The sequence below is a fragment of the Eretmochelys imbricata genome, chromosome 13 (genome assembly GCF_965152235.1).
Source record: "Eretmochelys imbricata isolate rEreImb1 chromosome 13, rEreImb1.hap1, whole genome shotgun sequence".
In the NCBI taxonomy this organism is placed as follows: Eukaryota; Metazoa; Chordata; order Testudines; family Cheloniidae; genus Eretmochelys; species Eretmochelys imbricata.
In genome coordinates, this window is record NC_135584.1 from 26264284 (window position 1) to 26289241 (window position 24958).

The 24958-nt window shown below is 46.6% G+C and overlaps 1 protein-coding gene across 1 annotated transcript in view; it reads left to right on the forward strand.

The window, feature by feature from the left end:
* PIGU (phosphatidylinositol glycan anchor biosynthesis class U) overlaps positions 1–23339 on the forward strand; it is a 43824-nt gene extending 20485 nt beyond the window's left edge. Inside the window, exons 10-12 of the mRNA XM_077832391.1 lie at positions 4648–4772; positions 7409–7551; positions 21407–23339. Coding sequence (XP_077688517.1) covers positions 4648–4772; positions 7409–7551; positions 21407–21520 — 382 coding nt within the window. The 3' untranslated portion in view covers positions 21521–23339. The remainder of the gene's footprint in view (positions 1–4647; positions 4773–7408; positions 7552–21406) is intronic.
* Positions 23340–24958: the final 1619 nt, after the last annotated feature.

Consider the following 24958-nt stretch of genomic DNA (forward strand, 5'->3'; position numbering starts at 1 on the left):
TGTCAAGGCTTGAGACTGTTGCTGCTCCTGTATGGGGAATCGTGGAAGCTCCCACACTTCTCCCCTCCTAGCATGCACTGTCCTCTTCTGCTATGGAGCTATGAAGATTGTTTCATTGCAGATTGCCCTAGAAGTGCAGGCAGTTTTCTGAGGTAATAGCTGATGTGCGTTTCCTGCCTCCGTTGGAGCCATGCCATTCCCTCCCTGTCTGCCAGTCTGGAAGGCTAAGAATAGTGTGTGATCATGGGTGGTGACAGGCAAACACAACCCTGCCCTGCGAATTCAGGGTGAGGAAACATCTCCGTATCTCTTGGCTGTAAGGCATTAGCATCACTGTGGGGCCATAGGTGCTGGAGCCGGGGGGAGGAGTGGGGAGTGCCGGTGCCCCTCCACTTTTGAGAACTTAAGCTTGGCAGGGGCACGAGTGGGGACCCTGAGGGTCCAGGCCCCCCACTTGGCCCTGGATCAGAGCTGGGTGGCGTAATGTCAAAGTCCCTTCCCTGCTGGCATGACAGAGGGCAGCTGGGCCAAATTAGAGTGAGTGGCGTTGTGACCTGGCGCATAAGAGTCACAACTCCAGTTGTTCCCCCCCACTTTTGCAGTCTTTCCAGCATCCCTATGCAGGGCTTCCCAGGACCAGCGTTTCCCAAGACCAGAGGTGGGCAAACTATGGCCCACGGGCCACATCTGGCCAGTGGGACCCTCCTGCCCGGCCCCCTGAGCTCCTGGTCCGGGAGGCTAGCCCCCGGCCCCTCCCCTGCTGTCCCCCCCGCAGCCTCAGCTCACTGCGCCGCCGGCGCGATGCTCTGGGCGGTGGGGCTGTGAGCTCCTGGGGCAGCGCAGCTGCAGAGCCGTGGCCTGAGCCGGTGCTCTGTGCTGCGCAGTGCGTGGCTGGCTCCGGGCAGCGTGGCTGCCTGTCCTGGTGCAGCTGCACCACCAGCCACCGGTGCTCCAGGCAGCGCTGTAAGGAGCAGGGAGTGGGGGTGTGTGGTCAGGGGGCGTGGGGTGTGGATGGGGTCGGGGCGGTCAGAGGGCGGGGAACAGGGAGGTTGAATGGGGGCAGTCAGGGGCAGGGGTTCCAGGAACAGTCAGGGGACAGGGAGAAGGGGTGGTTGGATGGGGCAGGGGTCCCAGGGGGGCAGTCAGGAATGAGAGGAGGAGAGGATGGGGCAGCAGGGAGCAGTCAGGGGCAGGGGTTCTGGGGGCAGTCAGGGGACAGGGAGCTGGGGGGTGTGGATAGGGCAGGGGTCGGGGGGGGGCCATCGGGGAACAGGGGGGTTGGATGGGGCAGGAGTCCCGGGGGGCCCATCGGGGAACAGGGGGGTTGGATGGGGCAGGGGCCAGGTCATGCCTGGCTGTTTGGAAAGACACAGCCTCCCCTAACCAGCCCTCCATACAATTTCCTGATGTGGCCCTCAGGCCAAAAAGTTTGCCCGCCCCTGCCCAAGAGGCTGCTGCGGTGAACCACTTCTCCAGGATATTTCACAGCATCCTCTCCCCTTCTTCACCAGTACCAAGAATAGCTGTGCTGGGCCCGTTCTTACCGCTGTCTGGGAACTGGCTGCTGTCTGTGCTTTAGGAGTCCTCTCTTTTTAAGAACATGTCAGTCCAGTTTCAGCCTTGCTTTTTGAATGTTGTATAAACAGCTCTAAAGACCAAAAAAAGAAAAAAGCTCTCATTGTGCCTAAAGCATGCGAGGTTCCAGTGCCATAGTCTGAAAGTCAAATATGAAAGTCATTCTGGAACATTCAGTGTCTCTCTCCTTTATTTTAATTTTTTTTCAGTACTGCAAAGCCAGTTCGTTTGAATTAAAAATAGGGCTGTCATGAGATTAAAAATATAATTGTGATTAACCGCACAATTAAAAATTAATCGTGCAATTAATCGCACTGTTAAACAATAATAGAATACCATTTATTTAAATATTTTTGGATGTTTTGTACATTTTCAAATATATTGATTTCAATTACAACATGGAATACAAAGTGTACGGTGCTCACTTTATATTTATTTTTTTATTACAAGTATTTGCACTGTAAAAAAACAAAAGAAATAGTATTTTTTCAATTCACCTAATACAAGTACTGTAGTGCAATCTCTTTATCATGAAAGTTGAACTTACAAATGTAGAATTGTGTCCAAAAAAAAAACTGCATTCAAAAATAAAACGATGTAAAATTTTAGAGCCTGCAAGCCCACTCAGTCCTATTTCTTGTTCAGCCAATTGCTCAGACAAACAAGATTGTTTACATTTGCAGGAGATAATGCTGCCCGCGTCTTGTTTACAGTGTCACCTGAAAGTGAGAACAGGCATTCTCATGGCACTGTTGTAGCCAGCATTGTAAGATATTTACTTGCCAGATGCACTAAATATTCATATCCCTTCCTGCTTCAACAACCATTCCAGGGGACATGTATCCATGCTGGTGATGGGTTTTGCTGGATAACAGTCCAAAGCAGTGTGGACCAACGCATGTTCATTTTCATTATCTGAGTCAGATGCCACCAGTAGAAGGTTGATTTTCTTTTTTGGTGGTTCGGGTTCTGTAGTTTCCACATCGAAGTGTTGCTCTTTTAAGACTTCTGAAAGCATGCTCCACACCTTGTCCCTCTCAGATTTTGAAAGGCACTTCAGATTCTTAAACCTTGTGTCAAGTGCTGTGTCTATCCTTAGAAATCCCACATTGGTACCTTCTTTGCGTTTTGTCAAATGTGCTGTGAACGTGTTCTTAAAACGAACATGTGCTGGGTCATCATCTGAGACTGCTGTTACATGAACTGTATGGCAAAATGCCGGTAAAACAGAACAGGGGATGTACAATTCTCCCTCAAGGAGCTCAGTCATAAATTTCATTAACGCTATTTTTTTTTAATGAGCATCATCAGCATGGAAGCATGTCCTCTGGAATGGTGGCCGAAGCATGAAGGAGCATATGAATGTTTAGCATATCTGGCACATAAATACCTTGGAATGCTGGCTACAAACGTGCCATGCCAAATGTCTGTTCTCGCTTTGTGGTGACATTGTAAATAAGACGAGGGCAACATTATCACCTGTAAATGTAAACAAACTTTTGTCTGAGCGATTGGATGAACAAGAAGTAGGACTGAGTGGACTTGTAGGCTCTGAAGTTTTACATTGTTTTGTTTTTGAGTGCAGTTATGTAACAACAAAAAAATCTGCATTTTTAAGTTCCACTTTCACGACAAAGAGATTGCACTACAGAACCTGTATGAGGTGAATTGAAAAATACTGTTTCTTTTGTTTATCATTTTTACAGTGCAAATATTTGTATTCAAAAATAATATACACTAATTTCAATTACAACACAGAATAGAATATATATGAAGTATGTAGAATAATATGCAAAATATTTAAATAATTTCAATTGGTATTCTATTGTTTTAACAGTGTGATTAAAACAGCGATTAATCGTGATTAATTTTTAATCATGTGAGTTAACTGCAGTTAATCAACAGCCCTAATTAAAAACAAACTGTGCTTTAGAGCCTGATGCTTTCTACATACTCTAGCCCTCTGTCTCATGCTTGTAAGGGAGACCAGGTGAGTGAGGTAATATCTCTTATTGGAACAAGCTCTGTTGATGAGAGAGAAAAGCTTTTGAACCACGCAATGCTCTTCTTCAGGTCCGACACGGCTACAGCTACTTATGCTTGTAAAACAGGCAGAAAGCTGCACTGTGGAGATCCTTGTAAATATGTCTCTTACACATGTACCAAATGCTTGCACTGTCATAAATTCAATATATAGGTCATTATTTTCGCCTACAGCCTTTGACTGTGACACATACTTTCATTCCTGGAGGAAGAGGTCTATTTGTGGAATGTGAATTGTAAAATACCCATGCATATGCTTGTGTTGGAGTAGTTATGCAGGAAGCTGGCTGAATATTTCTGATTGAGGAAATTCTTACCCTAATACATATTGACCCATAGGTAGGGTTATGTCATACAGTAGTCAAAAACATGGACTTGGGGGGGGGGGCAGCTGGAGGGGATGCTTGATCACAGCTGGCAGTTAAGATGGATCATGCTGTGGATTGGACAGCAGGACACTCAAAGCCAGTTCTGTAAAGTCCTTCATTGCAAAAGTAAAGTAAAAGGTTTGGGAAAGTTACTAAAGGGTTGTGATAAGAACTGTGCCATTCTGTTTGAGAGCAGCCCAGTAACTGTCTGGATTTCAGATGGGACTGTTATATGATGACTTGGAATGTATTCAGCTGCTGTTCTCATATGCCATAGGGTGAATCTGTCAGGCAGTGAGCTTCTCAAAACAGTCCTTGTGGCGCAAAAGCATCTTCGAGTGAAGTAGCATTGGTTGCTCTTCCTACCACAACAGAAGGCAGCACTTGAAAGGCCTGGACACAACAGGATGATTGTATAAATGTGTGCAATGTGTATGTGCCCAAAGTATCCATGTGTAGGTACACAAATGCCCTTGGAATACTCCTCTGCAAGTTGACTCAATGCTTGCATCCCAGCGCACTGGGAGATTTGCTGGGGAAACAGATCAAGAGTGTGTATGTTCATGTGTCCTGCCAATCCTGGGCACCAGCTTTCAGAGACAAATGCTGCTGCTCCTCCAGTACCTGTTATGTCCAGTCACTGCCTTTTTCCTTTCTCTAGGGAGCACCCCATCTTCTTCTTGTTTGTTCAGCTTGCCATCATTTCTATCTTCAAGTCCTACCCAACCGTGGGAGACGTAGCGCTGTACATGGCCTTCCTTCCGCTCTGGAGCCACCTTTACAGATGTAAGTTCTTTGTGTTTGATTCTTCCCTCCCTCCATTCTTCCACAATCCCTGCGGCACTCTCAATCCAAACCTTGGTTTGTTGACATGGCTGAGGTGAGGGGCTTAGGTCAGCTCTACACTCCAGACTTACATCGGTATAACAGCATCGCTCAGGAGTATGCAAAATCCACACTCCTGAGCAATGTAGTTATACCAACCTAACCAGGGTTAGGGTTGAGAGTGCTATGTCGGCAGGAGAGCTTCTCCCATTGACATAACTACTGCTCTCACAGAGGTGAGTTAACTACGCCGACGGGAGAAGCTCTCCCATCAGAGTAGAAGCATCTTCACTTAAGCGCTACAGCAGTGCAACTGCGCCAGTGAAGTGTTTTAAGAGTAGACCTGCCCCAAAACTCTTCATTGCAGGATGAAGATAGGAAAACCAGAAGAGGCCTGGGGCTATGCAATACAACTGCATGCCACAGGGGGCACTGTCCCTCTTGGACTGTTCATTGCTTGGAAGGAAACAAGTCTGATCAATACAAACCATGAACTTTGTGGGGAGAGTTTCTGACTTCTGTGAGCGACTTTCCCTCCTTCCTTGTCCAGGTTGTTCTGAGGATTAATTGCTTGTCTGTAAAGTTCTTTGAGATCCTTGCATGAAGGATGCTTCATGAGTGCAAAGTATTTATCATCATATCATTGATATAAAGTACAGGCACCCTTTGAATTGGGTTGGGAGTGTCTCTAATCTCAGTTTCTGGCTCTGGTAATCTGAGCACCAGTCCCACAGTTAATCCAGTCACTAAACTCTCCATTCTAACACTTAGTTCTGTGTTTTGTACAGTGCCTGGAACATTGGTGTCCTGGTCCAGGATGAGGGCTCCTAGGTGCTACAGTAATACAAATGATAATTCACAGTTGTCAGTTTGTTGTGTGAGAGATATCACACTCAAAATGTGTGCTGACTGGATCACCCCATTTAGCCAAGCCATTGCTTAGCCTCTCTTAGACCACAAAGACCATTTCTAGCCCCTGAGCATTGGACTTGGTATAACTGTCAGGTAGCTTACAGCTCATTTTCACAGGCTTCTATTCCATGACGTACCATCTCAGGATGACTTTCAATGTCTGCTGAGATAATGTTTCAGCAGCTAATGAGCCTGGCAGTGTAACATTCCAGGAAAATTTGTGTTGCTTCCTGGAGTGACTGGTTTGGGGTGGCTACGGCAGTCAGTACCAGCCAACCCTGCCTGGCTGTTCTTTGGATTGTGTCAATCCATTGCTAACCCAAACATGACCTCAATTTCCTTAATAAGCAATTTCAGCCTTAAGACAAAGGGGCCTAGTTAGGCCTGGAAATGTGAAACCTCCCATCTTTGTTTCCCTTTGGCTTTTGTAATCCAAAACTGGGGGGTTTGGTTCACAAGACTCACACCCTCACCTCTCCGCTCCGGTTATTTCTATGAAGCTTTTGAAATCATTACAAGTTATGTTGTTTGAAAATCCAAGCTAATCCTAAAACCTCAAAAAGGAACAAGAAGAAGAATGAAGAGGATTGAAAGGTTATGTAGTCAGGGCTTCATTATAGTGACCCATGGCTGGTTCTCTGTAGCAGCACTAGCTACTAGTAGGTGGGGCTTTTTACCTCCTTTGAGGACAGCTGCTCCTCCAGTCTTGGAATTACTATAGCAGAGGATAAAACAGCCTTGATAATATAGCCCAGTAACTCCATCAGTTAGACTTGATCCCTTAGGCAGCCAGGCCTGATAGACCAAGGCAGCACGTTTCCAAAACATCTTGGTTCAGTGTGGGTGAGCTGGGAGCTCCAGACACATACAGCCAAGGGACCATGGCTACCCGAGAAGGACAATCATGGTTCAGTACCTCACTGGAGGCTTTTAAGAACAGGTTAGACAAACACTGGTCAGGAATGGTCTAGTTATTATGTAGTCCTGCCTTAAGTGCAGAAGGGTGGATTACATGGCCTGTTGAAGTCTTTTCCAGTCCTACACTTCTATGATTCTATTATCCTGCAATGTCCTATTATAGTTATGAAAAGGGAATTAATATATTAAGGGGAGAATGGTCTGCATCCTTTATGACAACATTGGCAGCCAGTTGGAAAGCTCCCCTGGGTTCCAGGCTAATCCAAAGTGATTTGGATACCTTCAATAATTGATCACTTCGGCTCTCCTGTAGACAAGCACAGTAACCTGATTGGATGCTGGGGTGAGGTGCAATATCCCTCTCAGAGAATGAGCTTTAATGGCTCTTGAATAACCCAGACACACTGCCCCTGCTGCTGTTGAGGGGTCTCTCGCTTTTGCTGTCATCAGAGCAGCACTTGCTGGAAACCAGGAAGTAGAAGCAAGAGCCGCAAAAGGGGGGATTCAATCTAAAATTAAACAGGCAAAATTATTTTCTTTTAAAGAAAAATCCCAGTTGTTTTATTATCCGCAATAGCGGGATTATTATAGCAAATATTTATCATTACGAAAGGTTGTGCTGGTGGAGAGAAACACCCTCTAATTAGTGCCTCCAAGTTGCTGGGTGGTGCTGTAGACATACTAAGCACCATCCTCAGATGACATGAGGTCAGCTGCTTGTTAGTATCTCAACTACACTGTTATAATATCCTTGTTTTTTCTTACAGTCCTTCGGAACATCTTTATCCTCTCCTGCGTGCTCATTGTCTGCTCCCTGCTGTTCCCAGTGCTCTGGCATCTCTGGATTTACGCAGGAAGCGCCAATTCCAATTTTTATTATGCCATCACGTTGACGTTCAATGTAGGGCAGGTTAGTAAAATGAGGCAATTGGCAACACTTGTGCAGCACAGCTGGGTGCCTGGTTACGTGGCTGTCAAATAAGCGATATCTGGCTCTCAACTAGGGGTCCGGGGCCCCCTGGGGGGCCATGAGCAGGTTTCAAGGGATCCTCCAAAATAAACCAGAAACAGGGCCAGCATTAGACTAACTGGGGCTCGGGGCAGAAAGCCGAAGCCCAAGCTGTGGGGGGCTGAAGCCAAAGCCCGAGCAACTCCGCTTTGCAGGGCGTCCTGTGGTGCAGGGCCACAGGTAATTGCTCTGCTTGATACCCTCTAGTGCCAGCCCTGGCTTTTAATCTACTGTGTATGCATAAAAACTGTTGTGGTAGAGGTGGGCCATGGAGGCTTTTATCACGTGCTGGGGGGGGCGGGCGGGCGGGCCTCAGAAAGAAAAAGGTTGAGAACTCCTTTGTTACAGAATATGGTCCATTTTGTGCATCCTGCACTGATTGTAGCAAGCACCCTGGCTCTCTTGTCAAGCTGAGATCGTCACTGCCAAGAGCTTAGTCACGAGGCTCTAACACATTAAGAAGAAGCAGAACTGTTCTGTCTGATTACTTGAACCATATCTTAATGTTCTGTGCAGTTTATGCTGCAAAATATACAGCCTGTAGCTTGGAAACAGAGGAAGGATCCCAGGTGCCTGGTTTGGAAGCTGGCAGATTTGTAAAACAGCAGTAAAAGCTTCTATTTAAGTTAACGTCCTAAAAAGGAAAGTTAATACCCAAAAGCACCCAGATAATCTTCTTTCCTCCTCTTGAGCTCAAGTTCTGCAAGGTGCTGGTCATCCCCAGTTCCATTGACTTCACTGAGATTGAACATGCTCAGCACCTCATGGGATTGAGACCCTTGTCCACAATTTCGGCAACCTGCTAATTTCTTTTTCCTCTTTGTAAACTAGTATTTGCCGGCAATAGACAGATCCCCCAAACTTCATCCACACTTCTCCCATTTACAGCTTGTGTGCAGAAAACTTAAAGGAGTAACTAAGCCATTTCATATTGCTGATCTTCACCGAGCCTTGCGTCAATTTCACATGCAGAACAATTAGACTTTGTTCGCCCTTTGAAGAAACTGAATGTTCTTTTCATGTTAAAAATTAGACCACCTCTAACATTTTGGCACTCTGGGTGTGTGTGCGTCACCTTGTACTAGACAGGCAAGCTTACTGAGAGGCCAGAAATGAGCCTTTTGTGCAGTTGAAACACAGTAGATTTATAAAGGGTGAAAGTTCTGAAACGTGAAAGCAAACAGTGGTAAGAGTGGGGGTAATGGCTATAAAGATACTGATCAAAATAGCATAATCAGTGGGTCATAGGAGAAATCAGGGGCAGGTGGTGGTTCTTTAGCCCTCTAAATATGCACGTTGCTAATGTATGAGGGGAGCAGTAAAATTGCAATTTCATGTAGCTTTGTAAATGGAAAGAAAATGCATAGAGGGTTGTGTTCTCAGTCTTACTGGATCACTTCAGACTTCCATAGTTTCTTGTGCAATTTCTATGCTCAGAAGTTTTGGCTGTCTGTTCTCCCAAACACTTTTCTGAACACCTGTCAGAAACAACCAATCCCTAGTGCAGTAAGCAGTTTCACCTCTTGTGCAGAGGAGTAGGTGTGCAAGGAAAGGCTGTCCAAATCAGCAGAGATGATTGGTCTGGAGAGAGGGCCACAAGGTTGAAAGTCCTGAATTTTGTTCCCAATTCTTCCTCTGTCTGTAACTTTAGGCAAGTCATTTCCATTCTTTCTGCCTCCGTTTCTCCCTCTGTAAAATGGGAATAATACTTACCTGTTTCACAGGGGTGTTGCGGGGACTGACTTAAATTAACAGTTGGAAAGCACTTTGTGATCCTGGATGAAAGTTGATGTGGACATACAGAGCAGGAGTATTTGCCTGCTAGCTGGAAGGATCATCAGGTTTAAGACAGGAATCAGTGGCCCACATTGACTAATGTATCTTTCTTTCTGGTGGGCTGGGGAGACACAACAGAAGGGTTGGCAGGCCTCCTTCTTATGCTCCCACTAGTGCTTCTGTCCAAAAACAGACCACACACCTGTGTTTGGGCTTGAGTCAGCATCAGTGTCCACTTACTGCTGTTAGACGTGGATAGCACTTAGTGATGCTAAGGATGGTGATTTAATCGTGCTGATGTCTTAACGGTCCCAGCTGGGACTGAAAATTAACAGTTGACTGATGATCACTGTAGGAAGCACATTTGTCTGCTGAGTGGCAGACTCCAGCTGCGCACGTTAACATGCCCACCATTCCTGCTGCTGAAGTGTAGCCTACGGGTCCAGTGGGACCTCCAATGAAACAATGGTAGGCAGCAATCTTCTCACATCCAGTGAGATTCTGCTTGTTTGTAACACAGCACCATGAGGGAAATTGTCCCTATTGCTGGAAGGGATAGGTTTAGTTTGTGGAAAGACCCATATCTCTGCTGGAGTCAGGGAGTTGGATTGCCTCAACAATGTTCCCAATACCTGACATAGCAAGTTAGCGCATTATTAAAACTGATGACTCACTAAAAGCAAGATTTCAGAGTAGCAGCTGTGTTAGTCTGTATTCACAAAAAGAAAAGGAGTACTTGTGGCACCTTAGAGACTAATAAATTTATTTGAGCATGCTCGGGGGTCGCATAACTTTGCGACCCCCAAGCATGCTCAGATAAATTTGTTAGTCTCTAAGGTGCCACAAGTACTCCTTTTCTAAAAGCAAGATGTTTCCTTTGCCCTTCAGGTCACAAACAGATGATAGAGTGGTTCTCTAGCTGTCACTAAGCCCTCAGAGCTGCAGACGGAGTTCTGTAGGCACTCCTACTGCGTGCCTCCCTTTTTTCCCCTCCCACACATGTTTATGTCTAGTGGATCCCTGTAGTCTCCCCATCTGACTTGACCTACCTTACCCCGCAATCTCCCATGCGCTGGGATGCAGGGACCCTCTGTGCTACTGTGCTTAGTGGAAGGTAGAATGTGTGGAACCCTGTATGTGAACTCCCTGATCCTCCATGCAGATGGAGCCACATCAGTTCCATTGCACCCAAGCCCTAAGCACTTATGATAGGGTAGGAGTTGCCCCAGTGAGAGTTGTACCTTCCTGTCTCTGTCGCCTTATTTATAATGGCAAAGGCACGCTCGCTTCCCTTTTCAGTTCACTCTCATTCTCTCGGTAACTTTTCCATTTTTATTCTTGGTTCTAAACGTTGGGTTCTTTACACTGTATTACTCATGCAGCTGGAAGGTACCCACAGTGGGGCTTGCTGAGCTTTCTGCCAGTGTGAACCGTTCATCCTAGAAATCTTTAAGAAATGCTGCAATGTCTCCCTTTTTGGGACAGGAATATGCTGACTTGGCAGTAACTTCAGGGTTTTTCTGGGGTTAATAGTCACGTGAACTGCTCCCCTCAGATCATTAATCTCCAGGAATTGCCATGCAATAGCATGAGTATTGCAAGCTGAAAGCAGGGATCTCTTTACTGATGACGTTGGTTCAGTTGGAATGTATAGAGTATTACTAGATAATAAATGCCCTATACATTGTTAATCAATTTAATTAAGTATTACAGGTTTGAATATAATTAAGTAAGGGGACCTTAAGTAACTTAGCTTGATTTGATTTATTAAGCGATGGTTAACACAAAAGAGAAGTATATATTACCAAGTTTGTAGAACCATGCCTTGCAACCTGATGACAGTTTTTTTTAAATACTGTCTTGGTTTTGTCTATTATACCCAACTTGTTTAAGTTTCATTACTGTAGGTTTTTTTCCCCCAGCCTGCAAATATTTTATTTTAGTATATTCCTAACTCATTACATTTATAAACATCTAACTACATGACTGAACATCTGTGATTTGTCCTTCACATTTGGCTAACTCATACCTCTGTTGTTGTGGTTAGTATGTTTAAAAATACATATTAGTCTTAGGAAATATGACAAAGGTTGTCATAAGCCAGTACTTTTCCACTCTTAACGTTACTACAAAGCATCATAAGACTCTTGCTTACAAACATGCTATAAAGCCTCTGGGAGAGCCTTGCCTACAAGTCAACAACATTCACCAGTCGGGTACCTTGAATCTTCACTTGGCATTCTGTTCAGCAGAATGTGATGTGATGTGTAGCATCCCTAACTTGTTAGAGAGGCATCCACAGTCTTGGCTGCTTTTATGACTTGACATCATGAGCGGGGATTTTCTGTTGCAGATAGCATAAGAGCTACAGAGACCAGCTTCCCCGCTGTTAGCGAGAACTGCCCAGTGTCACATGCCACATATTAGCACATAGTCCTTCTCCCACATAGATCCCTGAATGTTGTATCCCTTCGCATGACCATCACCCCTTTCTGTGATTCTTTCCCTGTTGGCAGAGTCTGGTGGGAGACTCAGTCAACAGAAGACCCTCTGCAGTGCTCATCCTCAGTCTTGTCGCTTTTCAGTAGAGCTGAGTGAAATGCTTCAGACAAAACTTGTTTTTTCCCCAAAGAATGCAGTTTCAGGTCAGATTGGCAGCTCGTTTCAGCTGAAATTAAAAAAAGAAAAATTCCAGAAATGTCAGAACAAATTGTATCAAAACAAAACATTTCATTTTGTGGGGCTAGATTCACAAGAGGAATAAGGTGCTATTCACAAAATGGAGGAGGGGAGGAGCTGCCATCACTTCCCCCCCTACCACTAGCCCTGTAGTTAGGGCTCTCACTGGGGATGTGGGAGACCCACGTTTGAAACCTGCTCTGGAGTTGTAGGGACTTGAACCCAGGCTTCCCCCAGGTTAGTGCCCTAACCCCTAGACTATAGGGTATCCTGGGGTGGGGTTCTCTCTGGCTGTCCTGTTGAAGCTGTTCCACTTTGTATAAAATTCTTGAATGGCTAATGTGCCAGACAGGGGGAGAGAGTGACTCCATATCCTGGTGGCTAGGGTACTCCCCTAGGGGGAGACCCCTCTCCCATCCCAAGTGAGTGCCAATCCTACTGGGCTATTGGGCATAAGGGATGTCACCACCATCTAGGCCTTCATTTCCTTTCCCTTTATAAAAACAAAGTTTAAAATACCCAAAACGTTTTTGTCTGATCCAAAATGGAATTTTTCTGACTTTTTCAATTCACTGAAAATTCTAAAAAAGTTTGTTTTGAGTTCAACCCTATTCCTGGAATTGACAGCGAATTGAAAAATTAGTTACTCTCTCAGCTTTTCTTGTCAGGTCTGCTTTAAAAGGCAGGAAGGGTAGCACCAAAGCAGTCTTGTCTGTGACCTCAGCATTCCTGTTGGCTTTGCAAGGACTCCCTTCCTGTCTTGACTTTCAGGTTCTCAAAACTGGAGCATCCCTGGGCTTTAATAATTCTGGCCTTCAGTGCTGTCCTGCAGATAGTATGTTGCAGTCATCAGAGGGCTGTTAATGACTGACCAAGCTGCATTCTGGCCAGCCATCATCTTAAAGTTCCAAAACACAAACACACAATACCCATTAAAGCTTTAAACAGAAATAATTGCTGTCCTGAAATGAGCAGTTCCTTGGACATCTATCCTTTTATTTATTTTTGGGAGGGTGCTGTGTCTGCAAGGTATCTAGAATTATTTTGCTGTTACATTCAAGAAAACAAATTGGAATCCGTTTTTCTGCCTGGCACCTTCAGTTTGATTAAGTGACTGTGTAGGGTCATGCAGCAGACAATATCACTTTGTGCTGTGATGTTGTTAGAAGGTCAGGCCAGGTCAGTGCTTGAATAGGAGACCTCCAAGGGATGCCTAGGTGCTGCAGGTAGTGATGCTAGAGATGTGGGCCATGGTGACACTGCTTCTTTCTGAGTGAGTGCAGAACCAATACATCGGCATGGTACTAGGCTGTTGCAGGTGCTGTTGAGGTCCTGGCCACTTGTGATCATTAAAGTTTGCATGGAAATCTTTGGAGAGGGAACGGTTGTAAAAGTGACTTGGCCACATTCCAGCATGGGTAATTATGTTCTGCTCTCTTTAATTCCCTTGCAGTTTCAGCAAGACAAAGAATTCTTCTTCACTTGCTAACCGGTTGTATAGCTTTGCTGCATGTTGTTAAACAGCTTCCTTGTTTCACCCTGCATCTTATCATCACTTCACTAGTGGATGGAGTTCTCCCTTGTATATAGCCTCCATCTCCATTTCAGTTTGCAGCATGCCTGGGGAGTCAACAGGGTGAAAAATAACGTGATAGTAATGCAAGAGCATGAATTGTCTGTGTGCGACCTTTGTTTGCTGAACTGCCAAAAACCCTTTTACCCCTCCAGAGTGTTGCTGTGTAAACCTTTCTTGAGATCCTTGTGCACAGATTTCCTAGCCAGTGATACAGCAAGCCAGCAAAGCTTGAGTTGAAGGCAACTAATTATTTGCCCACTGATGTGGTCTGGGGAGAGCAGTGGTTTTCTGTCATTTAACAGTTATCTTGAGTTGTTTTCATGTAGACTTACAAATGCAGCTGGCCAGTTTGGAAACTTCCCCCTCCTCAGCAAGATGCATTACCAAGAATAACAACAGTTACATAAAAAATAATACCTAGGGTGGTCATAAAGCTATAAATACTACATATCTGCATCCATTGAGGTCAATGGCAAAAGGGCCATTATGAGACTTTTGTACAGGCCTTATGAGACTTAAGTACAATTTCAAAAGCACCTAAGTTACTTAAGAGCCAGAGTCTCAGAGAAGATCAACAGGACTTGGGCGCTTTTGAAAATGTTTCCTTAGTCATCTCATCACCCAGGAAGTATGTGTTTGTCATATGAGAATCATCTATCTCACAAAGTTATTTCCTTAACAAAGGAGGATCTTCAGTTTATATTGCATTAAATCCATTGATCAAATGCATTTTAACACAAAATAGAATACAAAGTTAACCTTTGTTTTGTGAAAATTCTTTCATTTGTGTCTTAAAATGCTTTTCAGAGTGTAAATAACAAGTGAAGACAGAGAGAAATCAGATATATTAAACAAGGAGAAAAGATCCATTTTCAGGTAGGTTATGAAAGTGGAGGAGTTATGTTAGAGTATAAGTGGATGAGACGTTCAGGTACAGGACTCCAAGGGCTGCACAGGAGAAGGCTCTTGTGTCAACAGTGGCAAGATTGTGTAAAGACAAGATTTGCACAACTTTCCTTTAGTTATGTTTGTATTTCTTTAACGGTTCTTCAATCAGCTGAATGCATTTTATGCCTTAAAGTGAAATACAGTAGGGCTTAGACCACTTTAATCCAAACTCCGCATATTGCTTGGAGATTTCAGTTTTGAGGAGAAGCCAGAAAAGATGGCGGATTTTTTAATTATTATTTATTTATATCCGGAGCAAGTTTTAGGCTAAAGTTGGGATGGGGGGGAGATTGGAACCTTCCCCACAAGTAGCAGCCTCTCACGCTCTGTCTAGTTGAAGGAGCGATGGTTGGTTGCTGTGTGTCTCAGAATCATACGGGCTCCTAAACCTCTACTGGATTGTATTCATTTTCTAAAGGAAGAACAAGAGCAATCTCTAAGCAAAAACCCTAAGGCTAAATTCAGACAAAACACAGGAAGCAGTTTAAAGCTTTTGCTGTCCTGCTCAAGATACATTAGAAGTTGCCTGTTACCCACGTTCACATCACATCTGTTCCCCGGGGTGCTGTCCTCTTTTAACCCGTGGGCTTTTAGTGTAAGGTGCGTGCAGCAGTTTTTCACAAGCTGCAGCGTATCAGCACAAAGTTTAAAGGGTATGGGAAATAAACCACCTCTTTGTAAGATCCCATAACTCTTGGCTGTTTTAACAAGAGCTAACATGTCGCTGTAATGTCACAGGCGGACTTCTTTGGGAGCCTTCCCAAAAAGGAGCTGTGACTAGCGCTTTGGTTACTGTCCGTGAGAGCGACATGTCACCGAGGTCCATAAAGGGAAGGAATGAAAATAGGGATTCCCAAAGGGTTGTTTCTTGTGCCTTTGTTTTTGGCATTTGTGATGTCTTCATTCACACTGGCAGGGAAGCCAGGGCATCTGCAGCTTGACTTGGCCAGAGCTGGTTATCTGAAGTGACTGGCCTCTCTTCTCAGAAAGGCGAAGGGCTGTGAGGAATGGCAAAGTAGCAAAAGGTTGGGATTCAGGAAGCCCTGAGATCTAGCCTTGGCTCTGTCATGGGCGTTTTTAAGAATTTATGTGAGAGCAACATGTAACAGCCCCAGTCAGGGCATTGTATAGTCACGGTGTACTGAGGAGTTACTGTAGCCAAATCGCTTCATCTCTTTGTGCCTTAGAGTCTTCATCTGTAGACCGATGGATAACATCACTCACTGGAGAATGGTGAGGGCTGATATTCCGACAGCGCCTTGGCCATGGTCTTGGATTACTTTTACCATTATTTTGTGAGCTTCAGTCCCCGCTTGGGCCTGCCTTTTCCAGGGAGAAGCTCTCCCCTCTACTTGGGGTTGAGGATTGCAGGGAGTTGGCCCACCCTGGGACTCTACCTGTTCTGTCCTTCTGTCAGGGCAGCAGTATTGTTTTAACCGTTACTCACATGCTAATCAATGCCAGATTAGCGCTATTGTTGCATGCTAAAAGCTGTATTAATATAACACTGTGTCTTAGATTATAAAGGCACAGAAATCAAGAAATCAAAGTTATGTTCCCTGCAGCAGTCATAACTCAGACCCCTTCTGTGCATTAAAAAGGTTCCATTAAAATCAGCACTTCCCAAGAGATACCATACCATGGTGTCTAAGATACCCCGCTTACCTCCTGTTCTAAGTATACTGCTGTGTGGTAACTGATTATCGACTTTCTAAGATGGCCACTGTATAAAATTTGTATTCTAGGTAGTGGTGACTCTAGGGCTTTTAATATAGCTGTGCTGTTCCTGTGGGAAGTATCCCTGCATGCTCCATGAGGGGGTGAAATCTGAAGGGAGACAGGTGAGAAGTGCCTGTGTGATAGGGGACTGTGCTATTGGAGTGAAAGATTACCCACCCTGTGGCCATGTGCCCCCCCACCCTCCCATCTGAGCTTTGCAGTGCCAGTCCCTCCTTGGGGCTGGCAGCCTATTCGCTGTGCTGTCACACATGGGAGATTCAGCCCCAGAACAATCTGACCTTGAACTTAATGTGTGCTCATCAGAGCACCCACTCACTTGTATATTTATTTCAGCAGACAGCCTGGTTGGTGCACATTAAAATGCACTGTCACTAGTAATAGTACCTAGCTCTGATGTATCGCTTTTTGTTAGTAGATCGCAAAGCATTTTACAAATGAGGTCAGTTTCCTTATCCCTGTTTTACAGATGGGGAAACTGAGGCACAGAGCAGTGAAATGACTTGCCCGAGGTCCCCCAACTGCCCTTTGGCAGAGGCAGGAATAGATCCTAGGCCTCCTGAGTCCCAGTCCAGAGTTCTGGCCACTAGGCAACACTGCCTCCCTCACCAACAATTCTGCCACACCTCTGGGACTCCTTAGGGCGCCAGCAAAATTACGCATACAACCTGTGATGGAAACCAGTTATAACACAGTTGTCCCCATTCTGTTTCGCAGTGTAGACTGGCCCTTACAGTCGGTCTGCCCTGTCATTAATAGCAAGAGGATGCTGCAGGCAGAGAGGTGTATTGCCCCATGTTACACTTCCAAGGATAGCTGAGAGGTAGAAATGCCATCCAGGGACTCTCAGCTCTCTAGCACGGAGATGTTTTCTCATTGCACATATGATGCCGCTCTCAGAGTTGTTTGGCTGCAGCAGAGCTGTGTGTTCACAGGAGCGCTCGTGCTTTTAACAGTTGGAAGATGTGAATATTTCAGTCACGGGCCAAAACAAGTCTTGCAGCAAATGAGTGATTGTGAGTGATTTGTGGACTAACCTGGTAGTTCAGGACAAGGCAGATTTATAGACAATATTATACATTTCTGTGGTGCTTCTGTATGAGGCTGTTGAAGCGTTTTCCAGATGTTAATGAGTTGAGCCTCACAATCTCATGGCTGAGGTGATTTAACCTCATATGGAGAATCTGGGGAACGCAGGGGCTGTGACTTGCCTAGGTTCTGAGTTCTAGTCCTGGCACTGCCATGGCTTGGTGTGGGGTCTGGAGAAAGCCACTTAACTTCTGTTTCCCCAACTGTGAAATGGGACTGTTCTGAGGCTTCATTAATGTCTGTACAGCACCCTGCAAAAGAAGAGTATCATGTAAGTGCTAGGCATTCCTGTCATCACTGAAATTACCCTGTGGGGAAAACGTGAGGTGGCTGTTACTGGCAGCTCTGGAGAGAGTGGGACCAGTTGTCGTGTGCATCTCTCTTTTACTAGAATATTGCAGTGTCTGACAGGTCACCCTTGTGGCCAGTACGACTGCAAACCCTTCCTGAGTCACTTTTCTTCCTTCCTCTGCCCAGGTATTTCTTAGCAAGATGCTAGGAGAGGGAAATGGCCTAAATTAAACACGTGTAGCTTCCCTGCTCAGGACTTTAACCAATTGAAAATCGCCAGCTCTCAAGGCTTAAACAAGTGGAGTTTGACAGAAACTCCCCCCACCCCTCCCACCCCCAAGACGTTGCAGAGCGAAGGGTGGTATTTTGGGTTTTACACTTTCTTCTGAAGCATCCAGCTTTGCCCATTATTAGAGATGGGATGCCACATGAGACGGAGCATTAGCTTCTTCCAGTGCAGTGAGTCTGGGGTGTTGGGATTCCCTCCGAGATCTTTTTCAGCTTATTCAGACACCTTGTCCAGTACCGGGAGAAAACTTCATCCAGTTCTCTGGGATCCAAAAAAACTCAGTTTGACTCCAGATTTCATCACTCAGGTGTCTTTATTTGGCATACAGCAAAACTTCTCTGAGATGATCAGACTCAAGCATAATGAGTACATAAGAACGGCCATGCTGCGTCAGATCAATTGTCCATCTAGCCCAGTATCCTGTCTTCTGACAGTGGCCAATGCCAGGTGCTTCAGAGGGAATGAACAGAACAGGTAATCATCAAGCAATCCATCCCCAGTCGCCCGTTCCCAGCTTCTGGCAACAGGGGCTAGGGACACCATCCCTGCCCATCCTGGCTAATAGCCATTGATGGACGTATCCATCAATGGGTATAGGGTGTACCACACACCCAAAGTTACACAGAAATCCTTTCCCTTCATATACATTTACACATCTCATTGCATTTACTATATATTACATCATACATTTTTGGACTGGCGTGTTTACTTTGCAGGAACCAGTCCCTGTGCAGCATGGTCTGTCCATGCATGTCCACATTCGACCTACTCCTTACCTCATCTTTACATCCATAACTAATCTTGTCCATTGTTAGTAAATGGTTCCCTGGGTGTTCTCCCTCTTATCTTCGCTGGCTCAGACATAGTGTGTGTTTCAACCTAATGATCTGTTTACCTCCTTAATTCTGTCCTCCAAGAAATGAGTCCTCCTTCCAGGAGTTAATTACTCATTACTTAATTAGTTAGCTACTTGGGGCTCCTAAAAGTTCCATACAGCTGGAGATGTTTGTGGTGACAATGGATGGGAATTATTTCCCCATCTGTGCTAGAGAAAATAAATATTCCAGGAAGAAACCCCCTGGAAAGAGGGTGTGTATTTACTACACATAAGGTCCAGGCTTGTGTCTTGGCATGTCCATGCATAAGCAAGGCTGCCAGTCGAAGGGAAGATTAATGGAAGCTTTGTGCTGGTGCAGCTAATGAGTAGATTACCTTCCTGGAAGGTGTTGCAGCCCTGGGGGATCACCTGTTGTCAGCATCCTTCATGCAAGGGAACACTGATTTCCCCTGGAAGCAGATAACATTAACTACGGGTGTCTTTGCCACTGCCGCGCATGGGACTTAGAACCTTTTTTGCTTGAGGCTGTTGACACCTCCTGTGTGGCTGTTCACTAGTGAGAGCGGCCTGTCCAACAAGCTGTGCCCTAGCCCCTGCTTGAAGGAATCGGCCTTGGCTGGGAGCAGCGTCATCCTTTTCAGCAAGCCGCTGTGTTGTCTCAGGGTGTTAGAGATGAGCTCCTTAAGCTGCAGATCTCTTCAGGGATAAAGAGTCAGGGTGGGGAAGGGGATGCAGAAGATGTAGGAGCTGGAAGCCGAATTGTTTTTTCAGATCAAAAGGCTTTTACAGCCTTCCGGGGAAGTGTTGACTCATCTTTGTGAAGTGAGCACTGCGGGAGAGAGCGGGAGATCTGAGCCTGTGACCGGAAGCCAGGAACTTGTGCTCAAATACCATGGCAATGGGTGTATGCTGTTGACAGACTCCTGAACGCAGCTTTGACACAGCTTCTGTCTATGGCTATAGGCAAGACACACAAGCCATCTGTGCCTCAAATACAGCCGTGTGTAAAGTATGCACCTCCCATAGGTGTGTGGGGAATGTTAAGTCCATGATTGCAACATGTCGTTGCAGCGAGGTGCTGCTGAGGGCCTCGGATCAAAGGGTAGCTGTGCTCCTGTTGGCACTGCAGCCTGACGGCAGCTGCACCTGGCTGCTGCTTTCTCTTCTCCTTGGGCACAGCCAGTCTTCTCCAGCCTTCTTCCACACCCCACTTCAGGCACTGCCTCCCAGCTCCTTCTCTCCCAGCCTTGCCCCAGCTCTCTGCTGCCTTGTGCTTTCCCTTTCCATCTCCGCCAGCCCCACTGACCACCCAAACTTCCGCAATCCCCTGCACTTCCCACTCCATCAGACCCGCCCCAGCCCGCCCATCTGCAGCCACATGATCTGCCCCACCACCAAGCTGCCGCCTGCTGACAGTGCAGCTCCCTTCATACCTCTCACACCCAGCCCATCACCCCATTCCCTTGATCCAGTCAGCACCCAGAAGGGCTGTCAGGTGAAATTCCCTCTTGAATGAATTCACTGAGTAGCATAATGAATGCTCAGGAAGTGCTTTGCAGCTGTGACACGCTGTTGTTCGGTTGTTATAGTGATTGCTACCCCTGTACAGTGCTATAAAGGCCTCCAGCTCCAGAATGGGTCAGGGTCACTGGTGAATGTGACTGCTTTGTTCCCGGGCAGACTGCATCCAAGCGCTGATGGGCAGATATGGGGACAATGGTATCAGTGGATGAATGGCAAGTGGGTAAATAATAAATAGTGTTTTAAGAATGACCAAACTTTGGCACTCACCGAAAGCCAGTCCCTGTTGTGGGAGCTGCCTGGGTTGGCAGTTACAGAAAACAAGCCCTCCCTAAATGCTGGAGTTCAGGCCTTCCCCATGGAACTGTTCATTGAGTCAGCTCTTGAGTTTTCACAAACAATGGTGCCTTGTACAGTACACTTGTACAGGACCCAGCACAATGGGGCCTCACTGCAAAATATAGATTCATTGGGGAGGGAGGGTAGTTGTTAGTGGCTGGGACTCCTGTGGTCTCTTTCCCACTCTGCCACTGACTTGCTATACTAACCTGGGCAAGTCACTTAGGCCCAAATTTTGAAAGGTGTATAGGCATTGCTTTGCTCAGTATGCAACACCTAAATACCTTTAAAAAGCTGGGCCTTAGTCTTCCTGTAATTTACCCGTCAGTACAATGTGTATTGGAAACATTGAAGTTCCAAAAGCCTCTATCTCGTTTCATTTTGTATTAGACCCTGAGCATTTGTGGCTTTTCTTCTAGTCCTTCCTAGGCTCTTGTCCTCTCTGAATAAAACAGTAACTCAGAAGTGATCAGACCTTAAACTAAAGACCATTAGAAGTAATCAGGTTGGGGTTCTGAGTTGGGAGAGGTCAGATTGGGTCGTCACTGCTCTCCTGAATGAGAGACGAGGTTGGGAATGATATGGGAAAGAGAGCTTTGTATCAGTGGTCTGTAAAACTAGCTAGTCTTTGGTATGAAGTGTCACTTACACCCTGTACGTTTCACTTCTGCAGATCCTGCTCATCTCTGATTATTTCTACGCCTTCCTCCGGCGAGAGTACTACCTCACTCACGGCCTGTACTTGACAAGGAAAGACGGGACGGAGGCCATGCTGGTTCTGAAATAATCACCCTGCCCTGCATGACTTGGGGGGATGGACCTCTATACAAAACACGCAAAGCTTGGGGTGGGTGGGGAGGGTTCCCTGAGAGTGGTCTGACTGGTGGGATGTTACCTACTGCGGAGGAAGAAAGGGCTGAGGTTTGGATGGGATTACCCTCTTTGGCAGTGACGTTGAGTTCAGAGCCAAGACCATAAGAACTGGCCAAAACCTGCTGCTGCTAGGGCCACGTGGCCTCTGTTGAAGCACCTCCCTTCCTCCTTCAGCTGTGCTTTCTGCTACAACACCAACCATCAGTCCTGGGCAGTCCCAGGGCTGCATCTCAGGCCCAGAGGGTTAAGGCCATAAACCCTTTAATTTATTATCATCACTTGTGGGGAAAACCACTGGAGATGTATGTTTCTCTTTCTGGAACTGAATGCCACTGGAAATCTCTTCATAGACTGCTTTTGTTCCTCCTTCTTCATTGCTTTCCTCAGTAATGCTCCTGCTTGGCATGCAGCAAGCTCTGGGGACTTGGCTTTGACTGACTTAGACACTTGTTTCTTCATTCTGTCGTTGCATCTGGAAATCAGAGTGTCTCTTAAACAGTGGACAGCTCCTGCAGTGAATAGAGGATCCAGGGGACAACCTATTGGCTTTCCATAGCAGAGAGAAAGTGATAGCATGAACCGTCTGGGAGGGATGTACAGTAAAATCACCAAACTGAAACACAAACCACCAGGAAGAGGGGGAAGGGAAGTGAATGCAGGGAGAGGGAGGGTTGGGGATAGTCTGGGGGTTTCCCTTTAAGGGAAAAGAGAGACCATCCCTTTGGAAGCTGGACAGCAGCACTGGGAGGTTTCAGGGGAACGGACAAAATAATAGAAATAACATCACTTATTGAATCCATGCAGAGCGTGGCTGCATGTGGAATACAGAGTGTCACCCCACCCCCTCTTTTATTATTTGGGGCTTGTGTTTAGATCCTTGAGCTGCCCCGCTCTGGGATTTTGGGAGAGAGGCCAGGAGGGAGAATTCCTCTCTCTAGAAATACAAATCCAAACCGGAAGGCGCCTCTTAGTACTTTGGGGTGCCTGGGCTCCAAATGGGCTGCAGCCACTTAGCAAGGAGAGACATTTACCCAAAGTGTTATTCCCTCGCACCTAGAGCAGCATTAAAATGGGGCTACTCTCAGAAAAGTGACTATGCAAAAACGGCATCTCACTCCCCAGCGCTGGTCCCTGTGTGCCAGAGCCACCCGCTTTAGGGACCAAGATAAGTTTTGCTGCTGCTCTTAACTCTTCAGACCTGACACAGCTCCAAGAAACCAAGCAGGATCCGAGCCAGGCTCCTTGGCACTGGTGCCGGCAACACAAGCCAGAGAGAACCCAGCTCACCTCTCAGAGCACAAGGGGGCGCGAAGGGCTGCTCATTCGAAACCCCCTTTCATCGTTTTGGTTTTACACCGAGCACGTTAAGCAGAGAACGATTGAGACATGGTCATGCACAGCCCTGCCCAGGCCCCTTTTGCAGAGTCACTCCGCTGGCCGTGGTGCCCTTTCTCCTACATTTGCTGTCTCGTCAGGCCGGTGTTCAAATGGCTTTTTGTAAGAAAACTACAAACTCTTGCCTTACTGCACTACTGTTGGCACTTGGGCAGGCAGTTTTGGGCCGAGTCCAACCTGCTGTACACAACACCCAGCCGCTCCTGCGTGGGAATTCCCCCGGAAGAGACCGGCTCCTGGCCCCAGCTGCAGAAGGGCGCTCAGAACCAGCTCTCCCCTCGGCTCTCAGGTGTTTGGGACACATCACAAAGTGGATAATAAATCATGCAAGTTTCAAATGCTTCCCGAGTGCTCTGTGCAGCAGTGATGCTGCGGGGACGAGGGGCTCCTTACCCTCTGCCCCAGGCCATTGTTTTGGGCTTGTGCTTGGAGGAAACCTCAGTGTCCCACGGTTTAAATAAATCCAGGACTCTTCTTGTTCCAAGGTCTGAATTGCCTTAAATTGTGCTTAATGTAATTCTAGGTAAGGAGCCCAGAGGCTGCTCTATCTGGCAGGAAGGGAGCAGGACCAACTTCCAGGAGTGGGGCAAGCAGGTGGCTTTGGGCTAGATTCCCGGCCGGTATGGTCCCAGCACAGGTGCTTAGTCCGACTGAATTTGCACCCTTGAAAGTTGTCTGAAACTCGGCCTTCCAAGTCATCAGCTTTTCCTGCTCTGCGAGGGGGAGCTGGTTAGTCCTGCCCAAATGGCAGCCTCCAAAGGCCAAGTCAGAGCAAGTGACGGCAGGAGATACTGCCGTGGCAACAGGTGTCTGAGTGCTCTTTGGGGGTGAGACTTGGGCACTATTAGAATGACAAGTTGAGTGAGGGGATAGCCTTTATTGGAGCAAGTTCTGCTGGGGAGGGGGAGACAAGCTTTCAAGCCACACAGAGCTCTGCTAAAGCCATTCGTTAATGTAACTGACAGTCTGGCTTCCCTGCCTAGTTGAAATGTGTCCCAGTTTTACCATGGGTCTCCCTCTTCCCCCCCTTCCCCCTTTCATCCTCTTAATCCTAATCTCGGCTGGCACACGGGAGCCCTGGAGCTGCAGTGTCCTGCCATGGGCAGTTGTCATGGCAGCAGCCACTTTCTCTCCCATGTGTTACAGGGTCTCAGTGTGGGATAAAGGAGGTTTGTTTTGTTCCAAAGCGGATTGCCTGGCACGGGCTTCTTCTCATGAGGCACCTCCCCCTGACCTGTGGAAGGCAGGATCCTGAGTTCAGACCCAGCTACTCTGGCGGATTATATAAAACCTAGGGTAATTGGCTGACCCTTTGCTGATGCTTTTTTAGAAAACATTTCTGCCCATCTTGGACATCCTTGAGGTTTGCAGAATTAGACACACAGGGAAGCCCAGCAGCCTCGATCTCTTTCTGTCGGATTACCCAGAATGGGCATGTTTCCTCCAAGAACTGGGCCCCATCTGGGCTGGAGGGAGGGGTGAGTCGTGGGTATGAAACAGAGCTTACATGTGTGTCTATTGGGGTCAAAATCAGAAACACCCACCTTTTTCCCCTCAGAATGGCTGAAATCTTAACTGAGATCGCTCCAGGCCTGCAGCTGGGGTCACGTTTTCGCAGCCTTGGCTTGATTGCTTTAAACCCCCACCATGTTGCAGAAAAGGCTCTATGCAGCCTGTCGGATGCTGGAGCTGGCCAGCTGAATGTTTGAGTGGCAGCTCCAATGTGTGGGGCACAAACTGCCCTCTGGCTGGGACTCCCCCATCATGGAACGTGTAATGGATTTTCTCTTGCAATGACATTTTTGCTGCTTTCAGCTCCATGGCCTTATACTAGCAGGTCTTATTCTGGGCAGCTACATTAGCTTCCAGCATTGGAGGGTGGATTTTGAATCTCACTTACAATCTGGTCCTCACATCTACATCTTGTGTAATTTCAGAAAGTGAGTGATTTAACATT